The 24,379-nt window shown below is 38.8% G+C and overlaps 1 protein-coding gene across 2 annotated transcripts in view; it reads right to left on the bottom strand.

Annotated features, from left to right (window-relative positions):
- shank3a (SH3 and multiple ankyrin repeat domains 3a) overlaps positions 1-24,379 on the bottom strand; it is a 237,474-nt gene that overhangs the window by 201,135 nt on the left and 11,960 nt on the right. Inside the window, exon 1 of one of the 2 annotated variants that reach the window (XM_078790463.1) lies at positions 21,888-22,134. The exons of the other annotated variant lie outside the window; for it this stretch is intronic. Within the exon in view, the coding sequence (XP_078646589.1) occupies positions 21,888-21,901 (14 nt within the window). The 5' untranslated portion in view covers positions 21,902-22,134. Of the gene's footprint in view, positions 1-21,887; positions 22,135-24,379 lie in introns of those variants that run through there. 2 annotated transcript variants of the gene reach the window in all.

The following is a 24,379-nucleotide window of genomic DNA, read 5'->3' as shown; positions in this document are numbered from 1 at the left end:
CTACAAGTGCAGCTTTAACGGCTGTGGCATCAACGTGAGAATTGCCAATGTGAACAAACAAAAAGTTATTGGAGACTTGGAGATTTATATAAAGATGCTCGGAAATTTTACTGTAGTTTCAGTAAAATTGAAACTGTGGATTCACATTATTCTAGAAATAAACTTCTTAAATCCGCTCTATAACACACCTACATATGTAGAAGAAATGCATGTTGACAGGTTAGCAACATGGTCTCTGTATTTAGTGATTAGGGGTGCACATTTAAAGTGAAAGTCGAGTATTTCTTGTATAAGGCATTTATTAGGTAATTAAATTCAGATCTGAAAGCTACATGACAAGTGACGTTTCCCATGGGAAAAATTAGAATTGTGTGTGTACATTTCAGATTGAGTCTGACCTTCTGGAATGGATTAACGCCACTAACTGAGGTTCCACTGTATACGTACAATTACAACCCAAACACTTCTATAAGTAGTGGTTGTGTTACAATGCAAGAGTGAGTCGAGTGCTTATTATGTTGTTGCAAGCAGCAAAATAGCATAAAAAAGTGGCCCTGATGTCAGCATGAGGAGGCTCTATTCAACTCTATGGGAAAGAAAAACAAAGTGTGACGCTGATTTACCCACATAGGAAGATGAGAGAGGGAGAGTGACTGCTTGTAACCTTGGAGACAACACAGAAGCAACCAAAGCTTTTGTCGTGATACATTTGAGATATTCTGCAAATGGCCCGAATATGCTTTGCTCGCCTTTACACAATCACAGAGGTGCAAAATAAATATCAAACAGGTATAATATGAATGGGAGGGATTTCTCTGAGGAAATAAAGCCACTATTTGCAGGAGAGTTTCAAACCACACACACTTGCTCATGTGTGCATATCCTCCCCAGAACCTTGTTTGAGTTGTTGCAATGGTGACCAAGGCTTGGGAGGAGGAGACATGGAGGACAGAAATACGATTTTTGTTTTTGTTCCATGGTGCACTCAGATGACACTGTACATCAGGAGCCCGCAGGCCAACACTAGTTTGAGGCCCCCGCCTTGATATGAAAGTTTAATGTTAGTGCGGCCCGCGCAAGTTTGATATGGATGCTGTATGGTATCATGTACCCGGAAAAAATTATTACGTTTGATTAATGTTCATGTTAAAGGTTAAATAACTTAATAGTTATCCTCCCTATCCATGTGGAAGTGGTAAGTTTTTGGCTATTTAAGTTTAAAGGAAATAACTTGAAGGCTACCGTTTAGGTTGCGAGTTAGCATGTGTCCCAAGACCCTGCAGTTGAGCAATATGTTGTAAATAAAAAAAGTATAAATGTGACTATAGTCGTGTTTTGTCATGTCTACAGGGCTCTAATAATGCTTTGTTAATTTTAATCTGAAAAAAATAATTTGTATACCCACCAACTATATGTGGTTTCTTAAGTTTTTATTTGCCGTTTTATTATTATCATTATATTTATGTATTTATTTATTTATTACTAATTGATTGATTTTCTTTATTCTTGATTTGTTTATTTATTTTTCATCTTATTTTGTGTAGAAAAATAAAAAGTAAGATATTTGAGAACAGTGGAATGTTTTATCAGAGCTTTTCTTGTAGAAAATTGTAACCAAAGCGAAGTTTTTTTAATTTTGTTGTTTTTAATAAATGCGTTTTTTTTTTAAACCTGATGTGGCCCAGTCTCACCCAGACCCGAGCTCCAGTGGCCCCCAAGTAAATTGAGTTTGAGACCCCTGCTGTACATAAATACACATACACGACAATGCCCACCAGACTTTGACAGATGTGATGCGTAACGGCGATTGCCCAAGGAAGGCTGTTCAAAGGCATGCTGGTTCCACAACGGGATGAGAACGGGGACCATTAGCATCAAGAATGAGATGGCATAACAAGACAGAGTTCAATGAGACCCTTTGGTCCATTAATGCCTGTCAAGACACTGTTGACAAACCCGTCTGTTAAGATTCTCACTGGCTCATTTGTCTGGAAACGCTTTTCATTAATGTCACTCACACGTCAATGACCTGGAGAGATGTGGAGATCCACTCCAAAAGTGTCTCAAAAGTTGTTAGCAAGTTAGCAAACAGAGAAGAACTTGTGATACCAATTTTAAGATAACAGCACTGTTTACTGTGTACAGTAATCCATTGTTTATCATGGTTAATTAGTTCCAGATACGATAAGTACATTTCTGCAAAGTAGGTGTCCATATTTATAATTGTGATATTTCCTTAGTAAGAGCATAGAAAATCTGTTTATGACTTTCTAAATATGTTTTTTTTGTCCTCTTGACATGAAATAACACCTATACGTAGTTATCTTTATATTTGCATTACCCAATATGGTAGATATAATCAGAAAAAGGATATTTAAGACGTAAATCAGACTCATATTTGTGTGTGTTGACATGATTGTGCTCCCCAGGGAAGCTGAGTGAGGGACATTAATTAATGTCTGGGGCTCTGAATTGAGTTTCATCTTGCCGTGGGTTATGGTCGCAACAGTAGCCTGTGTTCTTATTTTGGATTATTGTTTCTGTTGTGAGATAAGTCAATCCTAGAATAAAAGCCTGTTGTTCTGGCCATCAAATCTGGCACTTGTGTGCCTCACCGAACATGCCAGTGACATGACTGCCATATACCGCATTTCAACCCCTTTGAATGTGTCTTTTGACTGCCTTATTGTATATTTGAATCATTTATTGTCTTTGTCTTCCAGTTTTTAAATTTTTTTTTTTGGTTTCAATGTGGTACAGAGTTGCCTGCTACTTTTTAAAGCACTTTTTCCAAAGACATACCCTGTATAATACCATTTTTACCAGTAAGTCAACACCTTTTTTTCATAGTTTGGTTGGTCCAGTGTGACTTATATGTCCAAAAATATACATTTATATAATTTAACAAGCAATTTTTTTGGCAATACCTTGTGGCTGCAACTCATTGAGTTGCTTTGTGAGAGAGTAATGGTAATGAATGACGATGGTCATGGTTTTATATCATTTGAACATGCATACAAGTTACAATGAAATACTTCACATAAAACGATTCAGAATTCCACCCTCGGCCATCTCTGTGTGGAGTTTGCATGTTCTCCCCGTGTATGTGTGGGTTTTCTCCGGGTACTCCGGTTTCCTCCCACATTCCAAAAACATGCTAGGTTAATTGGCGACTCCAAATTGTCCATAGGTATGAATGTGAGTGTGAATGGTTGTTTGTCTATATGTGCCCTGTGATTGGCTGGCGACCAGTCCAGGGTGTACCCCGCCTCTCGCCAGAAGACAGCTGCGATAGGCTCCAGCACTCCCGCGACCCTCGTGAGGAAAAAGCGGTAGAAATAGAATGAATGAATGAAGTTAGATAGGGTAAAACCAAAAAAACTGCTTTATAAGTTAGGCACACAATTTGAATGATACAGAGCATACGGGAAGTGTTTTCCTATGAAATACTTTCTAACGCGCATCTGCCGCAATTATATATACCTGTGTGGATTGAGAAATGTCAAATACCGCTATATGCAATTTATACTGTAGTCCAGCGTGACATATTTAGTTTTTTTTCCCTCTCTTCATTACCCATTTTTTGACTGATGCAACCTACTGTATACTGCAGAGCAACTTGGTACAAGGTACAATCGTGTTGATTCCTGAAAAGGTGAGGAAAAACGTCCTCCCACTTATTTGCAGACAAGGGTGAAATTCTTCCTAGGCAGAGTATACCATTGTTACTATTTTTACCTAATTACAGTAATTACAGTTGGCACACATTGGCAATTGAAGTGGCTAAAATATATCAACCAAGCCATAATTTAGTCACCTATTGACAAACATACGTACGCTAGATATTCATTATGTAATTAATTAAAACGAGACAAAAACATGGGCAAAAACTAAAGGAGCCAAGCAATTGAATGTAAAATGAAAATACCAGCTGAATGCTCGTCCTTCGACATGGCTGTTTGGCATTGCACTCCAACAATGGCAAGTGAGTGTTATCAATACTGCTTGCATTGCTTGAATCGTCCCGCACAGCTTGTTAAATAAAAATGAAGCTCTCCTGGCCGTCCACTACACAAAAAGCTACAATTACCATGCATCCATTTTCTGTACCGCTTATCCTCACGAGGGTCGTGGGCATGCAGGAGCCTATCCCAGCTGTCTACCATCCACATTAAACACACCACACTGATGTAAATGAATGTTGCCTCGACTTGCATCCTTTTGACCAGGTCAACCACTGAGCTTAATAGGGCTTTGATTAACCCTGACATATCTTATGTAATGAACAAGGACGAGGTTACACCCTGGAGCCCCAATATTTAACGTTACAACAACCTGATTTTACACTCCGGCTCAGCACAACACACCAACTGGAAGGGACACAAAATCCTCAAGGTCCACACTTTTTTTCCCCCTCTCTCTTCCTCACCTCTCATTTGCTGCAGAGGTTTCACCAGTCGCTATGGTAACTTCGGTTTCCTGCCAAGACCACTTCCACTGCACCAGATTTGACATGCCTCCTTTCTTCATTTCCTCTTTTCCTACTCGTGCCTTCCTGTTTCCACTTTTTATTTATCTGCTTGTCTATGAAAAGGCAGAGGGAGGTCAGTCATGCACTTTGAGGAAGAAGTAAACAACAGACAAATGATGAGGTCCCGCTGAATAGCCCAAGATATACCGTATCGCTATGTAAACGTCCCCCAAAGTGGAGTGATTCATCATGTATGTTCCTCAAAGTACTGCAGAGCATTTTCGGGTGAGAGGGAGTTCAAAATGAGTTTCTTAATAGCAAACCCGAAACATCACAATCTAATGAGGAAGTGTAATGATCATGCTCAGAGCATGAGGTAACGATCCTTCGTTTAAGCTCTTGGTGATGGATCACTCTTTGGTAGGAGGAACACAACTAGCATTTGAGTCATTATTGAATAAGCAAGGACTGTACCATGAACGTGGGAGCGTCGACAGCACTGTAGTTCAATATGTAGTCTGTTTTTTAGTAACTTATCTTACTTTATGTTTGCTGACTGCGGGTAAGTAAGTAAGTAAGTTTTATCTGACCAAAATTAACTTATTTAACTTATTATAACTTATTTAACAGATAAGGTAGTTGACCGGTTAGCGCGCAGACCGAGGTTCGATTCCCCGCATGGTCATTTCTGTGTGGAGTTACTCCCTTTGTGTGCATGGGTTTTCTCCTGGTACTCAAGGTTTCCTCCCACATTCCAAAAACATGCTAGGTTAATTGGCGACTCCAAATTGTCCATAGGTATGAATGTGAGTGTGAATGGTTGTTTGTCTATATGTGCCCTGTGATTGGCTGGTGACCAGTCCAGGGTGTACCCCGCCTCTCACCCGAAGGCAGCTGGTATAGGCTCCAGCATGCCCGCGACCCTCGTGAGGATAAGCGGTAGAAAATGAATGAATGAATGAACTTATAACTCATTTAACAGATAAGGTAGTTGACCAGTTAGCACGCATTCCATACAGCTAGGACACCAGACCGGGGTTCAATTCCTCGCATTTCTGTGTGGAGTTACTCCCTTTGTGTGTATGGGTTTTCTCCGGGTACTCCGGTTTCCAGTTTCCTCCCACATTCCAAAAACATGCTAGGTTAATTGGTGACTCCAAATTGTCCATAGGTATGAATGTGAGTGTGAATGGTTATTTGTCTATATGAGCCCTGTGATTGGCTGGCCACCAGCCCAGGGTGTACCCCACCTCTCACCCGAAGGCAGCTGGGATAGGCTCAAGCATGCCCGCGACCCTCGTGAGTGTAAGCGGTACAGAAAATGAGTGGATGGAACAGAGTATTTAACAGGAAACCTCCTGATGTAGTTTTTATTTACTCCACAAAGATGATATATCATGAGTCATCAGCATTCAGAAGCTTTGTCTACCTCTGCATGTGCATTAAAATGTTCTACTACTCAGCTGTTGCTCTAGACTTCTGTTTACATGGACCTCATCGGCTACGGTAGGCTAATGAGGCTAATGGGGTTATTTTGACCGGAAATACTACATGTTGCGTTTGAATTGTGGTAAGTGTCCATGCATTTTTAATGACATCTGCACTGACTCTCCTACAGAGGGCATATGCTCACTTTCAGATTTTTTTCATGCTTTGTAATGCTGCCGTGCTAATCTGTTGACTTTAAAAACAGATTTCACAGCCCAGGGCTAGACAATAACGATGTACCGATGGCCCGGGGCAAGTTAAAACAAAATTCGGGCAAGTAAATCCAATCATTAATATTCCCGTCGGGCATGCTAAAGTGCACTTTAGCATGCCGTACTGCCAAGAGTTGTTTTTTTTAAAGCGGTTCTTGTTGGGTGTTGGTAAAACACGGACTGTGTAATTCCGGTGGTAATTTGCAAAGCAATCCTTGCAAATCTTGAAATGGACCAATCAGAATCGTTTATTTAGACCGCAGTCCTTAATTCACAATCCGCGTTTTACCCACACCCGTTCTTGTTCGCGATCAACCAATCAGCGATCGTTTTACTAGGAAAACATCTATCATGGCGTCCCTGCCAACATCGTCTAATTCTTCAACAACTTCTGAAGGAAAATACCAAAAAGTGATGAACCAGTGCCTCCTAAACAAGTATTTTATTAGCGGCAGCCAATCAAATGATGGCACAGGTGAGTGAATCACATTGCTGTGACAATTTGAAGTGGTCACAATGAAACACCACCGATTAGATCCAATACCAAGTGCTGATTTTGCACAAGCTACAAAATCTAGCGGTTCAATTTCTCTGTGTACTTTTCTCACCTTTGCTTCACAACTTATTGTTTGACCATTGAGCATTTTTTTCTGGATTAAAAACACTTTACTAGTACACAAATGTGTCAAATGTTTCATTGTGGTGCACAACTTATAAATATCACTGCTTACTACGACTACCATGTGTAAGGTAGCATGGTTTGCCATCTCCACAATTTTTCAGACATTCCTCCAAATACAATGCATCTTTACTATTATCTGATGAATTATCAGCATATATTGATATATGATATCATTATGGCAGTCTTTTCATTTTACATGGGGCAAGTTCGGGCAAATAGTTCTCACCTTAAGGATTCCCCATGGGCAAGTCATTTTTGTTTTTAACGTAGAGCCCTGCAGCCCAAGTAATATATTTTGTAGTAAGATTGTATTTGCCAAGGTCAGTGGGTTGATCACAGCTTTTATCGAACATGAAAAACATTCAAAGCACAACAAACTAACCAAAATCAATACAAATAAAAATACCTATGTATATATAAACGTACACATGTTCGTACACGGGCAGCACGGCGGTCGAGCTAGGAGGCCCAGGGTTCGATTCCATCCTCGGCCATCTCTGTGGGGAGTTTGCATGTTCTCCCCGTGCATGCGTGGGTTTTCTCCAGGTACTCCGGTTTCCTCCCACTTTCCAAAAACATGCTAGGTTAGTTGGTGACTCCAAATTGTCCATAGGTATGAATGCGAGTGTGAATGGTTGTTTGTCTATATGTGCCCTGTGATTGGCTGGCGACCGGTCCAGGGTGTACCCCGCCTCTCGTCCGAAAACAGCTGGGATAGGCTCCAGCACCCCCGCAACCCTTGTGAGGAAAAGCTGTAGAAAATGAATGAATGAATAAATGTTCGTACACATGTCTTAACTCGATGTTGGTGCCTTTGGTCCCCATATATTTATTTTCCCATTTTAAATCTGCTCTCACTGCTTTAATATTTAGGTATCGAATTAAAATTCAAGTCACACTTTATCAGATAGAATTCACATACTTGATGTGACAAATTAAAACATTTTACAACATTGCTACCTTGAAGGGTGTTTCTTCAGCTTTTTTTCCATTGCACTATTCTTTGGCTTTATTGTCCAGTGCTGTCACTTGGCAACACTATGTGCGATATTCATAAGGTAGAAACAAATGCACTTGATAAAAGACAGAGAAGCAGTGACCTACAATGGAAATGTTCCCAGGAGCATCTGTTGTGCAAGCAAATCACACTGTAAAGTAAAGAAAAAGATGCACATGGTGCTGCACACTTATAAATGGGCTTTTCTCAAGCCTCTCATTGACGGCGGCCATCATAATTGCATGTAGGTACCACGTTGACTTAAAGAATTCTGGCTGGAATGTTCAAGTGTAACCTTTACTCATAGTGGGATCCATTTGGGTAATGAGGTCTAAAAAAGCACCCGAATGCAATCTTTTTTTGTTGGTTTTCAATTGAAGAAGGGACATGGTAGCTCCACAAGGACAAAGCTCATTTCAATTTTATGCAAAGAATAACACATGAAGGACACAAACTAAGCACTCTTGCTTCTGAAGTTTGTCACAAAGAAGTGCAATCAAATGATTAAAAGTCTAATCAGATTAATCACACTTTCCAAATTAATAACCATTAGAAACTATATCTGAAATATGCCCATTTTACTATATTGAAAGATAAATGACAGATCACATAAATTTATATGTGTTAACTGCTCCCATTAACTAAAAAATTTAAATGACCTATTTACCTATAATCTCTTTTATTATAGCGGAACATTTGAATCACATTTTAACCATGTTATTATAAGCAATGAGGGCTGATGCCGATATTTGGGACTGAGAAAAAAACGATATCTGATATATCGGCTGATGGGCCGGTATGTATATGACAAATCTTGCAGCAAATATTAAAAAGATGGGGGGAAAGTTGACAACAAACTAAAGAAGACATAATCAAAACATAACATAAACACTTAATGCACGAGACTAAACTTTTATGTTACAATTTCAAAACATGCAATATAACTTACATGCAATATAAAATGCAATACATTCAATATGGGAACCAAAGGCACCAACATCGAGTCACCATGCAATATAAATGCAATATAAATGACAATACTTATATAACTGACACTACAATATAAATACACTACTTGTAACATTTTCAAAATGATTAGAATGACGTATGAGGACGTATGAGTAAGGACGTATGAGTCCCTGTAAATCCTGCATGGAAGTGAAGTGGGACGCTGTGTAGCTTTATATTCATGAAGGACATGGGAGTCAACACTAGCATGTTCACGTTGAAACGCTGTGTAATAGTCTTAGATATCAATAGCTCTTTATCAACTCTTATAAAGTTAGCGGCGCAAACCGGACCTCTTTCTATGCAATCGGCAGTCTGACCAAAGCCAGCAGAGTGAGCGTGCCTGGATGCTGGCCGTGATTAGAATACATTTTTAAAAATACCATTTTCGCAGGAACCACGAAAACCAAAGAAATACAGCTAAATAGGTGCAGATTCTGGAAGAACTATAAAGCTTTCTGTGCTGGTTATTGTGTGTATCTGCTCTTTCGGAGTCCACAACTCAATACAAAGGACCGAAAAACAAGCATAATTGGTCCCCTTTAAACATTTACACTTCATCTATGTGATTGGTCGTATTGGTATCAGTATTGGCCGATTTCACTCATGGATGATTGAGATCAGTATTGGCAGCATAAAACCCTGATCGGGACTTCCCTAGGTCGAGTGTTGAAAGGTCGAAACACCCAATGATTCAAAGGTACACTACTTATGATGTATCCCAACACATCCTTCCCATGGGAGATCCTCAACATCTGTGCGTCATGTAACTACAATACCATCTCTTGGCACAAAGGACTTTTTCCATCAAGTCTTGTGTATTTATATGTCTTGTGCAAATTGTACTTTTACATTAAAGGAATAGTTCTGATTTTTTTTTACATTAAGTTGTATGTAGTTCTGTTACATATGCTGCATCTATATTGCATTTGAATGTTAAAACCTTGCTTTACCAAATAAAAGTGCAAGGTCAGAGCCTGCTAACCTAAGGGTATTTTCTTTGACTCACCCGTAAAAATCAATTCAACCAGAAGATCAGAATAGTAATAATGACATTCTGTGTTTTTCTACTTTTTGGGGCCAACAACTGAGTCGTGATCAGAATTTGCTAGGAAGACACAGAACGGGAGTAGGTGCAAAGATGACACATTTGTTTTCTCAATACAAGGTTTCAGCACAATACAGTCACTTGGCTCAAGTGTCACCACAATCACTGACATGATTATGTTTCTGAGACTGCAGTCTTCTGATCCATACGCTTCCAAGTCATCTTCAACAATTTGCAACAGTTATGCAATGTGAAAATCAATGATATTAGAGCAATGGTATGAAGAGCAATTGGTATTTCTGTGTGGGTGCACTGATGCATGACAACAGTCTTTTTGCCCATCATGCATTACCTGGCAGTCTGTCGCCCCACCATCAGAGAAGTAACCTTCAGTCTGATATTAATTTATATATATTAAAAAAACAATACTGGCCCCTTTTAAACAACCTCTTTACATTATTAATTATATTTTGAAAAATAAAGATAAAACATGCTATTTTTCAATCATGTCAAGTCAGTAATAGTATAAATATAATAGTATAAATACTATGTGATAATACAGGTAAAATGTACAGCATGCATGTACCACTTTTAAAAACATCTGCAATGTTTACACGTCTATGTCTTTGAAATTTCACACTTTTTATTTTGTGAACACACCATTGTTGCTGTGACATGCAAAAGTCAAAGTTACATTTTGTCCTCTCTCACCACTTAGCGATTAAAATTTTGTGGCTTCACCCGATCATAGTTTTTCAAAATGAATATATTTAAATATTATGGTAATGGTAATGGTTTTATTTCATTTGAACATGCATCAGATTACAATTGAGTGCATCCCATAATCAGTTCACAGTTCCACATGTCCATCTGGTACTTTTACAATCAGTAACTGTTACATTTGTTCACTTCCTGCTTTCCATAATACAGTTTAAGGTTTTTTTTTTAATAATGCACCTCATACCGAAGTACCAGGTGATATGACCATACAATGACATAATGGTTACCATAGTAACTGTCAATATAGTGATATATATAGCACATCATGACTGGTTCAAGACTCCTTTAGCAAACATCAACTGCTTGTATTGTTTCTTGAATTGGCTCATCGTTGTGCATTGCTTGAGGTCCTTACTCAATCCATTCCATAGTTTGATTCCACATACTGAAAAGCTGTTATTGCTGTTTTGTTGTTCAAAACCGGTGTATTATTTGACAAACATATGCATATTTATGCAAATACTACATATTCTTGGCTTAAGCATTTTCAAGCACCCAAATGGCTAAATGAATGACCATACAAATCTAAGGCATTTAAAAGACATGTTTGAAGATGTTGACATGCTGTATTCTACCCTGGTCACTAGGTGTCAGTAATGTTACTGTAGTGACTGGTGTACTTTATTGTGTAGTTCTCAGCTGCTGTTTAAAGAGCAGGCTATAGAGGGCAGTGACATTCTGCATGCTGGGTTAGAAACGGCTTTTAGAAAAGAATTACTGTACATAGACAGAGAGTGTTGAACTGTCCATACAATGAGTGTAACTTCTGCAAGTTACACTAATCCATGCTTTTACACTTCCTCCTTGCTGTTGAGTGTGCATGCAATAAATCCATGCCAAGTTCATCATGCACTTCTATCAGCTTGTGGCTATTTTTATGGCTTAGGGAAATATTATGCTTTTCCCACTTTTCTGAACTATAAATGTTAGAATGTTGTATGCTCGTGTTAAACAAGCCAAAGTTTCAGATAATGAGGTTTGCTGAACGCTCAGTTTCAGAGTGTTTCAGAGCACTGGCTCCCTGTGATGTCACAGACTTCCTTATATGGGCATGCCAGGGTACACCAGTGCTTCTCGCTCTGCTGCACTGTTTTGTGGACGATTTGAACGTGTTAGCACCATGTTTATTTTGTGTGAGTAAGCGGTGCGTCTTTCCTGCATGCATGCAAATTGCAAGCTCACTGACGTCTGCCCATGAAAATGGGAAGAGTTGCCCCTAATGAGTTGTAGTGAATTTAGCTGTGAAGTGGACCCAAGCACATACGTCCTTAAGTTCCAATTGAAATTAGAGATATACTCCTTGAAATGAGCAAAATAACCCAACAGTTTTTTACAACACAAAATAGCTACTGTCAACTGTCAAATTTGGCTTCACAACAGTCTTTGCTGAACAGACCCTCACTCAACACCTCATGATCATACTCGGCAGGCCATTGTGGTACTAGGGAATATACTGGGAGTGAGGACAATAGGTTGCAGAGAGAGAGAGAACATGTTCAATATCTCAGCAGCATTTAATTTGCGCATTTTCAATCAATGTCCAACTGTGTGTCTTGCATGTGCAAGGCCAACCACGTGGATGCTAATGAGTTCTTGCATCTAAACAGCAGGTCGCGACTGAGAGTTGGCCCTCAATCAGCCCACTGATAACCTTGGCTGCCATCCGGGTATCTCACTGGTTATAATTGAGCGACACAAGATTTTAAATGCATGCTTCGTGAAGCCTCCCTCTCCGCCGCCCGAACAACTTGGACTTGCAACCTGGGGGGGTATGTCATCATAATGATACAAAGATGTGGAACATTTATAACAAGTGCATGTTATTTGACAAACAAAAATAGTGTCTATGTAAATGTAATGAATGCACTGAAATTACATTAGAATATAATCCAATACTTGTATTAAACTGCTTGTTGTATTGATCACCATGTAACACAATGCAATCGACCATGACTGAAACTATTCATCATGTATGCATTTGAAATATTGATCACAACATGCAATCACCAGTAGCACCACAACAAGTGAAACAACAGTAGACGCTGTCCGTGGTGGCTATCAGAGGGGTGCTTTGCCGGAGGAAGAAAAATGCGCAATAGTCTGCTTGAGTATATTATCTAAACATAGGGTCAATAACTGAGGATAATGGGATAATACAAACAGTAAAAGAGAGATAGAAAAAGAAAAAAAATGACAGTAAACAGGTGAAGTGAATCAAAGCCAGTGGCGAAGTCAACATTATCATTACAGTGATGGCTGCATCAGCTGCAGGGAGTTAAAGCAAAGGAGAGGAGGCATTCAGCACTTGAGAGCACAGCTGAGAGATTCTGATATGACATTCATGGCTACCTTTTGCCAAAACAAGAAAAAAATAGCAATTTCTAGTAAACATCACTGCAAAAGGTAAGACTTACGGAAGGTTTCTACAAAAACTATCATTATGCCCTGGAATCTGTGGCAATGGCTTGTTTGGTGGTGCTACCGCCTCACAACAGGAAGCATCTTGGTCTGAAAGTATAAAGCCCATTTTCCACTGTTTATGGAAAGGAATTCCCTTACTATCCTCTGGGAATTCCTTTTAATGAAACCTCATATGTAAAAGTAATCAAATTTTCAGTTTTATCAATACAATTTCTCATCATTAACTAAACACCTGAAATGAAACCCCCAAATTTTACCCACCACACAGAGAATTACCTGTATTTTTTTTCCTAAGGAACTGATGCAAATTCAATCTGTTCTAGGGAGAAACTGTCCCAGCCTTGTTTAACTCTGCAGGTGATGGTATAAGGAACATTTTAACATTCCATATAAGAGTGCACTGAATTTTTGTTGTTGTTGTTGAATAATAATAATAATAATAATAAGTAATTCTAAGTAATTCTCTGCAGGCCAAATGTGGCCCGCAGGACACTAGTTTGAGGCCCCCGCCTTGATATGAAAGTTAAATTTTAGTTTGATATGGATGCTGTATGGTATCATGTACCGAGAAAAAAATTATTACGTTTGATTAATGTTCATGTTAAAGGTTAAAAAACTGTTAATAGTTATCCTCCCTATCCGTGTGGAAGTGGTAAGTTTTTGGCTATTTAGTTTAAAGGAAATAACTTGAAGCCTACCGTTTAGGTCGCTAGCTCTCTGGTTTGCGAGTTAGCATGTGTCTCAAGACCCTGCAGTTGCGCAATATGTTGTAAATAAAAAAAAGTATAAATGTGACTATAGTCGTGTTTTGTCATGTCTACAGGGCTCTAATAATGCTTTGTTAATTTTAATCTGAAAAAAATAATTTGTCTACCCACCAACTATATGTGGTTTCTTAAGTTATTATTATTTGCCGTTTTATTATTATTATTATATTTATTTATTTATTACTGATTGATTGATTTTCTTTATTCTTGATTTGTTTATTTATTTTTCATCTTATTTTGTGCAGAAAAATAAAAATTAAGATATTTGACAACAGTGGAATGTTTTATCAGAGCTTTTATTGTAGAAAATCGGAACCAAAGCACTGAAAAAGTTTGTATATTTTTCTGTTTTTAATAAATGCGTTTTTTTTTTGGGGGGGGAAACCTGATGCGGCCCAGCCTTGCCCAGACCCTAGCTCCAGTGGCCCCCAGGTAAATTGAGTTTGAGACCCCTGCTGTAAGTGGTTGCACAAAATAATCCTGAAACATTACATTGCCCTAAACTATTAACAGTAGCAACAAATCAAAAACATGTGCTAGGATGGGGTCTCTGTGGCAGAGATCATCATGACTGTGGCACCTCTCAGTGTGGATGAGCTCCAAAATGTTTTTTTATACACCTATAGCCTTCATATCATTGGAATTCCGCCATTCACGCCTATCCACCTTGTTTTGATATCAACAATGTCTTCCTGTAGATGCTGTTATGGATCCCTCCCTGAGGCAGCTGCCATTCTTGCTTTCCAAATGATTACACAGTTGGCCGTGGTCGTGCTGCAAAAATGATTAGCTATAGAAAAATGCAGCTTGGCCTTCATCAACCATAAGCCTGTTTGTTACACCTCCAGCACATCTATATGAACATTACATTTATTTTATAAACATATACGTATCTCCACAGGGACAATCAGTGTGGTGCAACTCCTTAGGAAATAAGCTTTTTTGATCAAATACAAAAGTCGTACAACTTCAGGGGAAAAACATTTAAAATAAAACCTCAATGGCTCACAAAATGCATGTTCCATTTTGTCTATATACTGTATAATATTATCTTTACAGCTGTAACCCACCCTGGGCCAAGATTATTTCCATAATTATTGAGGGATTCTCCAAAGCATGACATGGTAATATAAATTACTCCACCTGCCGCCATTAACAGTGACAAATATGAGTTGGTGAAGTCGCAAAATGTAGCTTGAAAAGACATCTGCTTTTGCATCTTACAGAACACAGTAATTTAACAGCCAAACAAAAAGTCTGCTTTCCTGGACAGGATGAGTAATCAAATCCGATCAGGGTTTTATACTAACGATTCCAATACCGATCATCCGTGAGTGAGATCAGCAGATACCTACTGAATACCGATGTTATCTGTAATTTTTTTTTTCACTTATTTATGATGAGTGCTAATGGCCAGGGCCTCTGTTAGTCAATAGGTAATTATTAAATTACTTTAAAGCGGGTTGATTTGTTTGACTTTATTTTTGTGAAACTATTTTTGACGCAAACTTGAATTTAATTTGCATGTTTTGAGTACCAGTAGTGAAAGAGATGGGTTTTCAGCAATACTATCTAAGATTTATTTAAAAAAAAACTAGTTAAATAACCAAGGATTTTTTAAACATGTACCTATAGTTGCAGTATCACTTTATACACCTCTGCAATTGTCCAGTAAGAGATGCAGAAGATGTAAGAAATGGAAATTAAATTATTCATTTCCATCCGATTTTCCCTATGTGGAGGAAAGCTATGATTGAAAAATGCATCTTGTTGCTTTGCATAGTTTCAGCTAATAACTTTTGCAAGTTTTTGCAAAAATTCTCAGATCTCTTGGAAAAATTTCACTTTTTACATTTTTTTATATTTGTGTCCACAAGAGAGCCTTTAGGGCAGGGGTCTCAAAACTGTTTTAGAAACTCCAAAACTAAACAGGTATTAGACTGCTAAATGTTACTGGGTCGTCATAAATCCTCTAGAACATTTGCGCATAGTTATCATATAGCATGTAAAATGCAGAGTAGCCATTAATTGTGCAGTAAATGCAGTTTATTCCAGTTGCCTCCACTGTGATATTTAACAAGCTGTCAGCAAGCTTGCTAGTCGCTACAGAAGTAAAAAAAAAAGTCATTAGTGCTCCTTATTCTTCATCCTCTGTGCTTGAGGGAGAATGTCATTAGTGCTGCTCCCTGTGTCAAAGAGGCTTCTGCATCTGTTCTATTGCTTCCACTTCTACCAACACTCATTCCTGGAAGGCCTCCTGTCTGCCACTCATGAGGCCAGATCACAAATTAAGAGGTCAGCTGTTTTGCTGTGGTGGTGGTGGGTCAAACTGATCCCTTTGGTTGTGCAACATTGTTTGTCACCTCCAGGACTGCTTGCAGCCAAGCTAGAGATATGTCTGCTTGTTCCTTTATAGGAACGCAAGAGAGGCAGGTAGCTTGACGGCCATTCATTTTCTACACCACATATACTTATTAAGGTCGAGAGGGTATGCTGGAGCCTATCCCAGCTGTCTTCGGGCAAGAGGCGGGGTACACCCTGGACTGGTCGCCAGCCAATCACAGGGGACATATAGACAAACAACCATTCACACTCACATTCATACCTATGGACATTTTGAAGTCGCCAATTAACCCAGCATGTTTTCGGAATATGAAGAGAAAACCCATGCACTTCTCCTTCTTTTTGGCTTTACACACGCGGAAAACATGCAAACTCTTTCTGCAACCGCCCAACAGAGATTAAAAGCCAAGTCTTCCCAATGTCCTGCCTGTGTGGCAACCATGCTAACCACTCATCCACAGTGCAGCCCAACAAGGATTTTGTTATGTCGTATTTATGGAGAACCTTCCATCCGCGTCACACATGCGACATATCAACATGCTATTATTGCATAGGATGGCAACAATAAAAGTCCACTCAAACACGGATGGGTTATCTCGGCAAAGGAGAAGTGCTCACTAAAACAACTTCATACAGAACACAAGTGGAGAAAAATAGGCATGTATAAAAGTTTTAGATCTTTGAGTTCAACCCATGAAAAATGGAAAGAAACAAGTGTTTCTAGTTTTGTTGACCATACTTAATGATTGCAAACATACACAGGCAGCATCCAGATGGAGATAAATTTTAATTTAAGTAAATAAAAAACATCTTGTGAATGCTGGTACATAAGTCGTGTTTGCATATTTCCTAAATCTTGTTAGCGATGCAGAGGAGGAGGAAGGTGCAACAAAATGAGGGTACAGCGTCACAATTTGTTTTCCACTACACTTTCCAACTATTGCTTTTAGCAACACACCAAACACCATTTGCAATAAATGCAATGTTTTTAATTTCTGGTATTTGGACTGTTTTCGCTCACTTTGAAAAAATGGTGACAGAGACTCAGAAATGTGGATTATACTGTGCGTAATACGGTGTATTATTTTTTATGCTAAACCCTTTCTTGTGACTTGACATTATTGTCGGATAAAGGATTATAGTCCTTACAAACAGTGACCGAGTGGTTAGCATGTATGCCACACAGTCAGGAAATTAGGAAGAACTGGGTTCAAATCTCCGCTTGGACATCTCTGTGTGGAGTTTGCATGTTCTCCCCGTGCAGGGGTGGGTTTTCTCCTGGTACTCCGGCTTCCTCCCACATTCCAAAAACATGCATGTTCGGTTAACTGGTGACTTTAAATTGTCTATAGGTATGAATTTGAATGTGAATAGTCCAGGGTGTACCCTGCCTCTCGCCCAGTCAGCTGGGATAGGCTCCAGCATAACCACAACCCTAGTGTGGATATGCGGCATAGAAAGTGGATGGATGGACATTCATCTTTTTTTTTTCCTTTTTTTGCGACTTATCCGGAAAATACGGTAATTGACCAATGAATCTGAAATGAATAGAACTGATTAAAGATACACTGACCACAAAAGCAATGTCCAACTATTGGATTCCAACCATATTTATTTTTTATGCTGCATTTTTACAGACTTTCCGGTACAATGTACCAAATAATGGTTAAAACCAAGGTGGACTAACAGGTAAAGAGTGGATTTGGTTGTGCTCTTGCTGGGGTGCACTCTAATTGGCAGTAATAGCACAACAGACTAAAGCTCAGGGCAAGACATTCACTACTAAATGCAATGAGCGGACTAGCTACAACAGACTGTTGAAGGATTCAGAGTCCAATGTGTCTTAATATTACGCAAACAAGGCAGTGGATAAAGCACACAAGAGTTTCACATATTCAGATTGTTGCCGACTGCCTGTCACTGTGTGCCCAAATTATCTTTGCTATCTCACACACTTGTGGCATCTGCCTTGTCCTTACACTCACAGAGCTGACAGCACGGGAGACACAAACATATACACAGCGGCTCTTATTTTGTTGGAGCTGTTGGACATTACTGTAGGTACACCTGCGTCCCTGTGCATGTATGATCGACTTTGTTGCTCCACTCCACACTCTGCCTAATTGAAACAGATGGAGGAGCCGGGGTGGGTGAGGAGGAGCCCTGAGGGAAGCAGTGATGGAGGGAGGAAGCGCAGAGCACGTGGAGAGACACTCACTTGTCCAGCATGTGCAATGGCAGAATAGATAGAAGTAGACTGAAAATAGACTAGGTATATTATGATATGATATTTATATGATGATATGATTGTTTGTTTCAGACATGCGTAACAAGGAACAACACATGTTTACATTTGAACAATTCAACACTTCTGAAAAGGAGTAGGAAGAAGCACTATTTTGACTTATAAATGTAGCTAGAATGTTGTATTCTCGTGTTAAACTATAGCAACGTTCCAGATAATGAGTTTTGCGCATTTGGAAGTGAGCCCTGAAAGAAGTTTGGAATGGCTAAAAACGCTCAGTTTCAGAGGCCGTTGCAACCGTTGTGACGTCACAGAGCATTGGGTTTCCTTATGGGCGAAGCTCTGCTTCCCCCACCCTTCCGCAAGCTCTGTTTTTGTGAACATGAATGTGAAATATCAGCCAAACTGTTGCTGTAGCCATAAACAGCGCTGCTCGTAACTCCTGAACACTTTCCAATTAGCTCTCCAAAGACTTTATTCATCAACTCCTATACTCACTATATTAGAAAGTGTTATTTGCAATAGTCAGGAAGTTTTTTGGAAGTGTGACCAATCACAGCAGAGTCGGCGTGCCCGGAGGCGGGATCATTTTGGCAGGAAGCACAAATCCTCGGAAATACAGATAGAATAGGTGCAGATTCTACAAACTCTAAAAAGCTTTCTGTGTGGGTTATTGTGTGTAGCTGCTCTGTAGGAGTCCACAACTCAATACAAATGGTCGAAAAATGAGCTTAATATGTAGGTCCACTTTAACGCTACCGCTTCCCCATGACTCCATCCATTTATTCTCCACACCGCTTGCCCTCATTATGGAAGCGGAAGTATGCTGGAGCCTATCCCAGCTGACTGAGTGCGAGGCGAGGTACAGTCTGGACTGGTTGCACCTTAGCTATAATGATAAATCATTCACACCACAACTTTTACTTGTACACACAATATTTTACTTTCCACCATATGTCATTTTCATATTTTGTCCATATCTTGTGCAAAAGGATGGTGTTAAAAATCAGTTAGAAGAAAATATAAGTTAAAATGACACTATAAACCTTGTGTAGTATTAAGGGAATTAAAATAAAATGTAAAAAAAATGTAAATTGGAAGTAAATTGTTAATAATAAACGGGAATACATTTTAATTATTAAATTATTAAAGCATAAAAAAACAATGCAACATTGGATGTTGTATTCAAAGCTGCATCAAGTCTTTGCGGGTTATGTCTTTAATTTCCTTGTAGTAATGTAATGTAAACAAGTACTTTGGCCTCCTCTGGTCCTCCATTTAACTTGATGTGGATTAGGAGTTGGTGCTCCCAAGTGCCTTGAATTTATTGCGTGCCTTCTTGGCGATGTCAGTATTCCGTTTTGTCAGAAGCTCATTGATGTAGACTGTTTCTTTCAGCTTACCTCTCTGCCTTTGCACTACCACCTTGTTTTTTCTGTTGAACTTTATCATGGTAACATGTGTTGTGCTGTTATTCCATGTTGTTGACATCCACATCCACACTCTTTGACTACAACTCTGCACACATTTGCGATACAGTGATCCTTTTCATCATTTGTTTTCTTTAAACCTTCCATGCCGTTTACTTATTTCGCTGTTTAACATCTTTGTTGCATCATTCAACATCACAATTATCTTCTGTAGTGTACATGGTTCCTGGCTTTCTCCTATGTCCTTCTCCTCTGTAGTTGCAGGGCCAGAAGCCCTTTTTCAAGGCATTACTAAGGTTGTTAATCAACATATATGAAGATCAGTCGTTAGCAACAATTAATCTTCTAGTCTTGTTAGCAATTGTTAGCTCTTACAATGTATTTCCTCACGCAGACTAGATGGTAAAAAGAAACAAGCTAGTGGCGTCAATAAACAGATCCATAATTATAGTCAAGATCTGTGAACAGGAAAAGCGACAAAATATTTCAAAAAATATTTGATTGCTGCAGAGCTTCTTTCAGTCCACGAAGGAAGTGACGTCACAAATTGATCACAGTTTTTCGAAATTTTTGTTACATGTTTGCTATTTTATTTTATTTTTGTGATTATTTTATTGAAAATGTATGCAATATTCAATACAACGACACATTACGCAGTGGGGCAGAACACAAACATTAGGACACAAACTTCAGTCACACTGGCATAGCTATGCAAGCTAAAGTGCTAACATTACAGTCACATGATTCTACTTATTTGCCACCTCACAGGTGTGGCATAGCAAGATGCTGATGAAACAGCATGATTGCTGCACAGGTGTGCTTTAGGCTGGTCACAATAAAAGGCCAACCAAAAGTGTGCATTTTTATAACACACCATAATGCCAGAGATAGATGCCACACTTTTCACGGAGTGTGCGATAGGCATGCTAACTGTAGCAATGCTCACATAAGCTGTTGCCTGTGAATTGAATGTTCATAAAATCTGTTTTATTTTGGGGAGGGGGTTCCCAAATTTTTTCCCCATTCTTTTTCAAAAGGTTGTTTTACAGTTTTACCTTATATACTTTTTACTACCATGCAGTGTGTGATTTTGGGGTTAGTGGATAAAATATCTGTTAATTAAATGCAAAAATCCTTATATTTGTTGATGCAGTACATCATTGGACAACTTTGCTCAATATTTCAGAAACATTAACTTTTCTAATAGGATGTCAGCCTCTGCACACATTGTTGCAAAATTTAAATTAATTGTATTAAATAAATTGTAAGGTAATTGTAATGTGCATTCTCCTAAAAAATGAAAGCATTTCACATTATGTCAATTTAACAGTATATTTCATTATTCTGTTCATCAAAGGGCCCTAACTACTCTTCCATAAAATGTGGTCTAACAACAACAGACCACGTGTAACCACACTAGCCCAGGACCACCACGTCCAGCATCTTCACCTCCAAGATCCTCTGAGATGATGAATTTGTTTCACAGTAATATGGTACGCAGCACTTTATGAGAGAGGAGTGCTACGCCACTACACATTGTATATGTGAACATTTCCATGTGCTGCTTTGACATTTAGCTGCCTTCCTTCAAAAGCCACTTAAATATTGCAGGCTGGTAGGGAAAGTCTCCTTACAGCCTTCTATTTTGTTGATTTATCCCTCTCGGATATCTCTATAGTCCTGTATGGAGAACCTTTCATTTGTAGACCTGAGATGCTTGTGTAGATGAAATGTTAAACTGATAGGTGAATTTAACATGAAGAGATGGCCTCTATAGCCTACTAAGACTAATTAGTTGTTTTAAAATAGAGGACAAAGTGGCAGAGATTACATTTAATCCACAAGAGAGGACATTCAGAGTGATTCTTTGAGGATATGGTTGACTCTAACACTACAAAGGCTCCTGTTATCATGTCACAATACAGAAGAAACGTACATCCTGTGATATGGGGACCAAATGTTTATATGAAGTTACAATAAACAGCTTACTCCTACCTGTGCTGGAACATCAAGGGGTGATAGAGCTGCCGGTGATTGAGTTGAAAAAAAAAATACAATGGAAATTAATTGGCAATTTCCAAAAGGAGACACCCAATTAAAACCACCAAAGAGAAAAGTAACTAATTGTTTGACTTCAAGTCAACATAGAACTCAGCTTCCAAGCTGGACGAAATATGACTGCTGCTCCCGGGCTGCAGACCCAGACTGTTCCCCTACGTGTGCGTGTGTGCGTGTGTGTGTGTGTGTGTGTAAGAAGGGAACGCTGGCCTCTCTTTGTTGTTGGCAGTAAGAGGATCCTGCTGGTGAAACAATATCAGGCCATTCAAACGGAGGTGAACTGACTTGACTGAGTCACGCTGAACTGACCCCAGCCTGGCTTGGACAGACCAGCCTGCATGTATGTATGGATATGTATGTTTGTGTTTGTGTGTGTGTGGGGTGGGGGGGGGGGACTGAATACCTCCTGTGCAGTGAATGAAAAGAAAGAGGCAACCCTGTCGGCACTGGTCAGTCATTAGCCATCAAGTATGTGTGTCCATTTCATCATGCAGCAGGTTCAAAGGTCCTACTGAAGAGTAAAATGGTGGGATAAGGCTCTGGTGGAGATGAAAGTTTGGGGAGGATATTGAGTAAACAGAGCGAAACAGATGACTTTTTAAACAATGTGTAAACTCTCCCTCTCTAGGCAGAAGTGATCCCCACACCTGCATTAATAATTAAGTACTGTTGCATATATATGAGCCTGAAAGGACTCCACATTTTCTTTAGCTGTATTGTGCACTGTTGTCAATGAAAATCAGCAAAATGGTTATTGGAGATGTGCCCAATTAAGGAGATAAGGATTTGATCATCTGATAATTACCACCTCCAAGCTGTGGCGTGACATTGTGTTATCAGCGTAGTGATACAGTTCATACACACATACAGTACATATACATACACAAACTGGCTCAATTATTCCTCTCACTCTCAAACCTGAGAAGGGCATGGCCTGTCACTCATTGCAATAAGCTTTCTGGCCATTTAACAGTCTGCGAATCAGTCCTCCTCCAACTTTCAACTGAGCCAAAAAAACAACACAGATAAACTGAGGGCCACCTTCAAGGAAAGGTGACTCCCACAGGGCCTTCAGGCTTAGTAAAAATGATGCATTTAAGAGTAGTAACCAAATGCTGTATTGACCGAATTGGGCGTCAGTCTATGCCAAGTGACAAGGGATAGATACAAAAACTTTACTAAGTAGAGTTAAGAAAATTCCCAATATTGTTGATGGCGATCAAAGTGATTTTATTTAAGGGGTTCCGAATGTGAGGAGAGTGCTAAATTTATCATAAGAGGAAAATGAAGCAGCAGATACAGCATTACTGCCATTAGGTGCTGAAAAAGCCTTTGATAGAATAGAGTAGACTATTTATTTGACATCCTTACACGCTATGGCTTTGGAGAAAATGTTAATAAATGGATAAAATTGCTTTATGCAGAAGTTATGACAAACTCTAATATCTCAAAGACCATACATTTTAAAAAAGGATGTGGAAAAGGGGAGCCCTTACCTCTGCCGTTTATTATGGTGATAGAGCCACTGGCAATTGCTGTAAGGAAACATTAACAAACAAACAAAAGAAGTAAGTAACCCCTCGCCACATAATACTTACAATTTCGCAGCTTCACTCTCTGAAAATATATTAAATAATAAATCATCTGTGTTTCATGCTTGATTAAAGCCTATTATTAGTCCAAAAAGATGCATTTTAAGCATAAAAATTACTAAGTGAAGGAAAATACAAATATTAGACATTCAGAAAAAATATGTATATAGTAGAGTAGTAGATATATATAGTAGATATAGTATAGACTATATAGTATAGTATATGTAGTATTCTACACTGGTCAAAGTGTCAGTAATGTCACAATAGCAACCACAACAAGAAGTAATAAAAAAAAAAAAACAACCAGGGAATGCTAACGTGTGACGTGTCTTCATTATGTCTTATTTTATTTCAGTTTGTTTACTATAGTGGATAATACAGGTGTATAGGTGACTATAGGAATGTTATTTCATGTCTACATAATAACATTAATGTTAAAAATGATATTTAGAATGTCATAAACAGGATTCTACTTTGCAGAAATTCACTCATCACGGTCGTGTCTAGAACCAATTAACCGCAATAAAGAAGGGATAACTGTATGACTATTATATTATAACTATACTACTAGTATGTCTTATTTGGAAAAATATCCAAAAGAAAAATCCAAATCACCAATAATGTTCAGAAAACAATTAGAAATCAGAAGTCTCAAAACTGCCACCTAATTGAAAATCTGTAGATGGACGTAGGCATTCCTAAAGATAGCCAACAACTACAAATCTATAAATCTGCTAGAAATCTCGACATCACTGGCTAATTGGACTCAAGGAGTATAATTTCCTGTCCTGCGCTCTTATTTTTTAGTTCTTGGTTTTTGCACACCTGTGCGTACCT

This window comes from Doryrhamphus excisus, linkage group LG1 (genome assembly GCF_037039965.1).
Source record: "Doryrhamphus excisus strain RoL-2023G ecotype Guam linkage group LG1, RoL_Dexc_Guam_v1.1, whole genome shotgun sequence".
In the NCBI taxonomy this organism is placed as follows: Eukaryota; Metazoa; Chordata; class Actinopteri; order Syngnathiformes; family Syngnathidae; genus Doryrhamphus; species Doryrhamphus excisus.
Note: the sequence above shows the minus strand (reverse complement) of the source record. Positions and strands in the feature narration are given on the sequence as shown.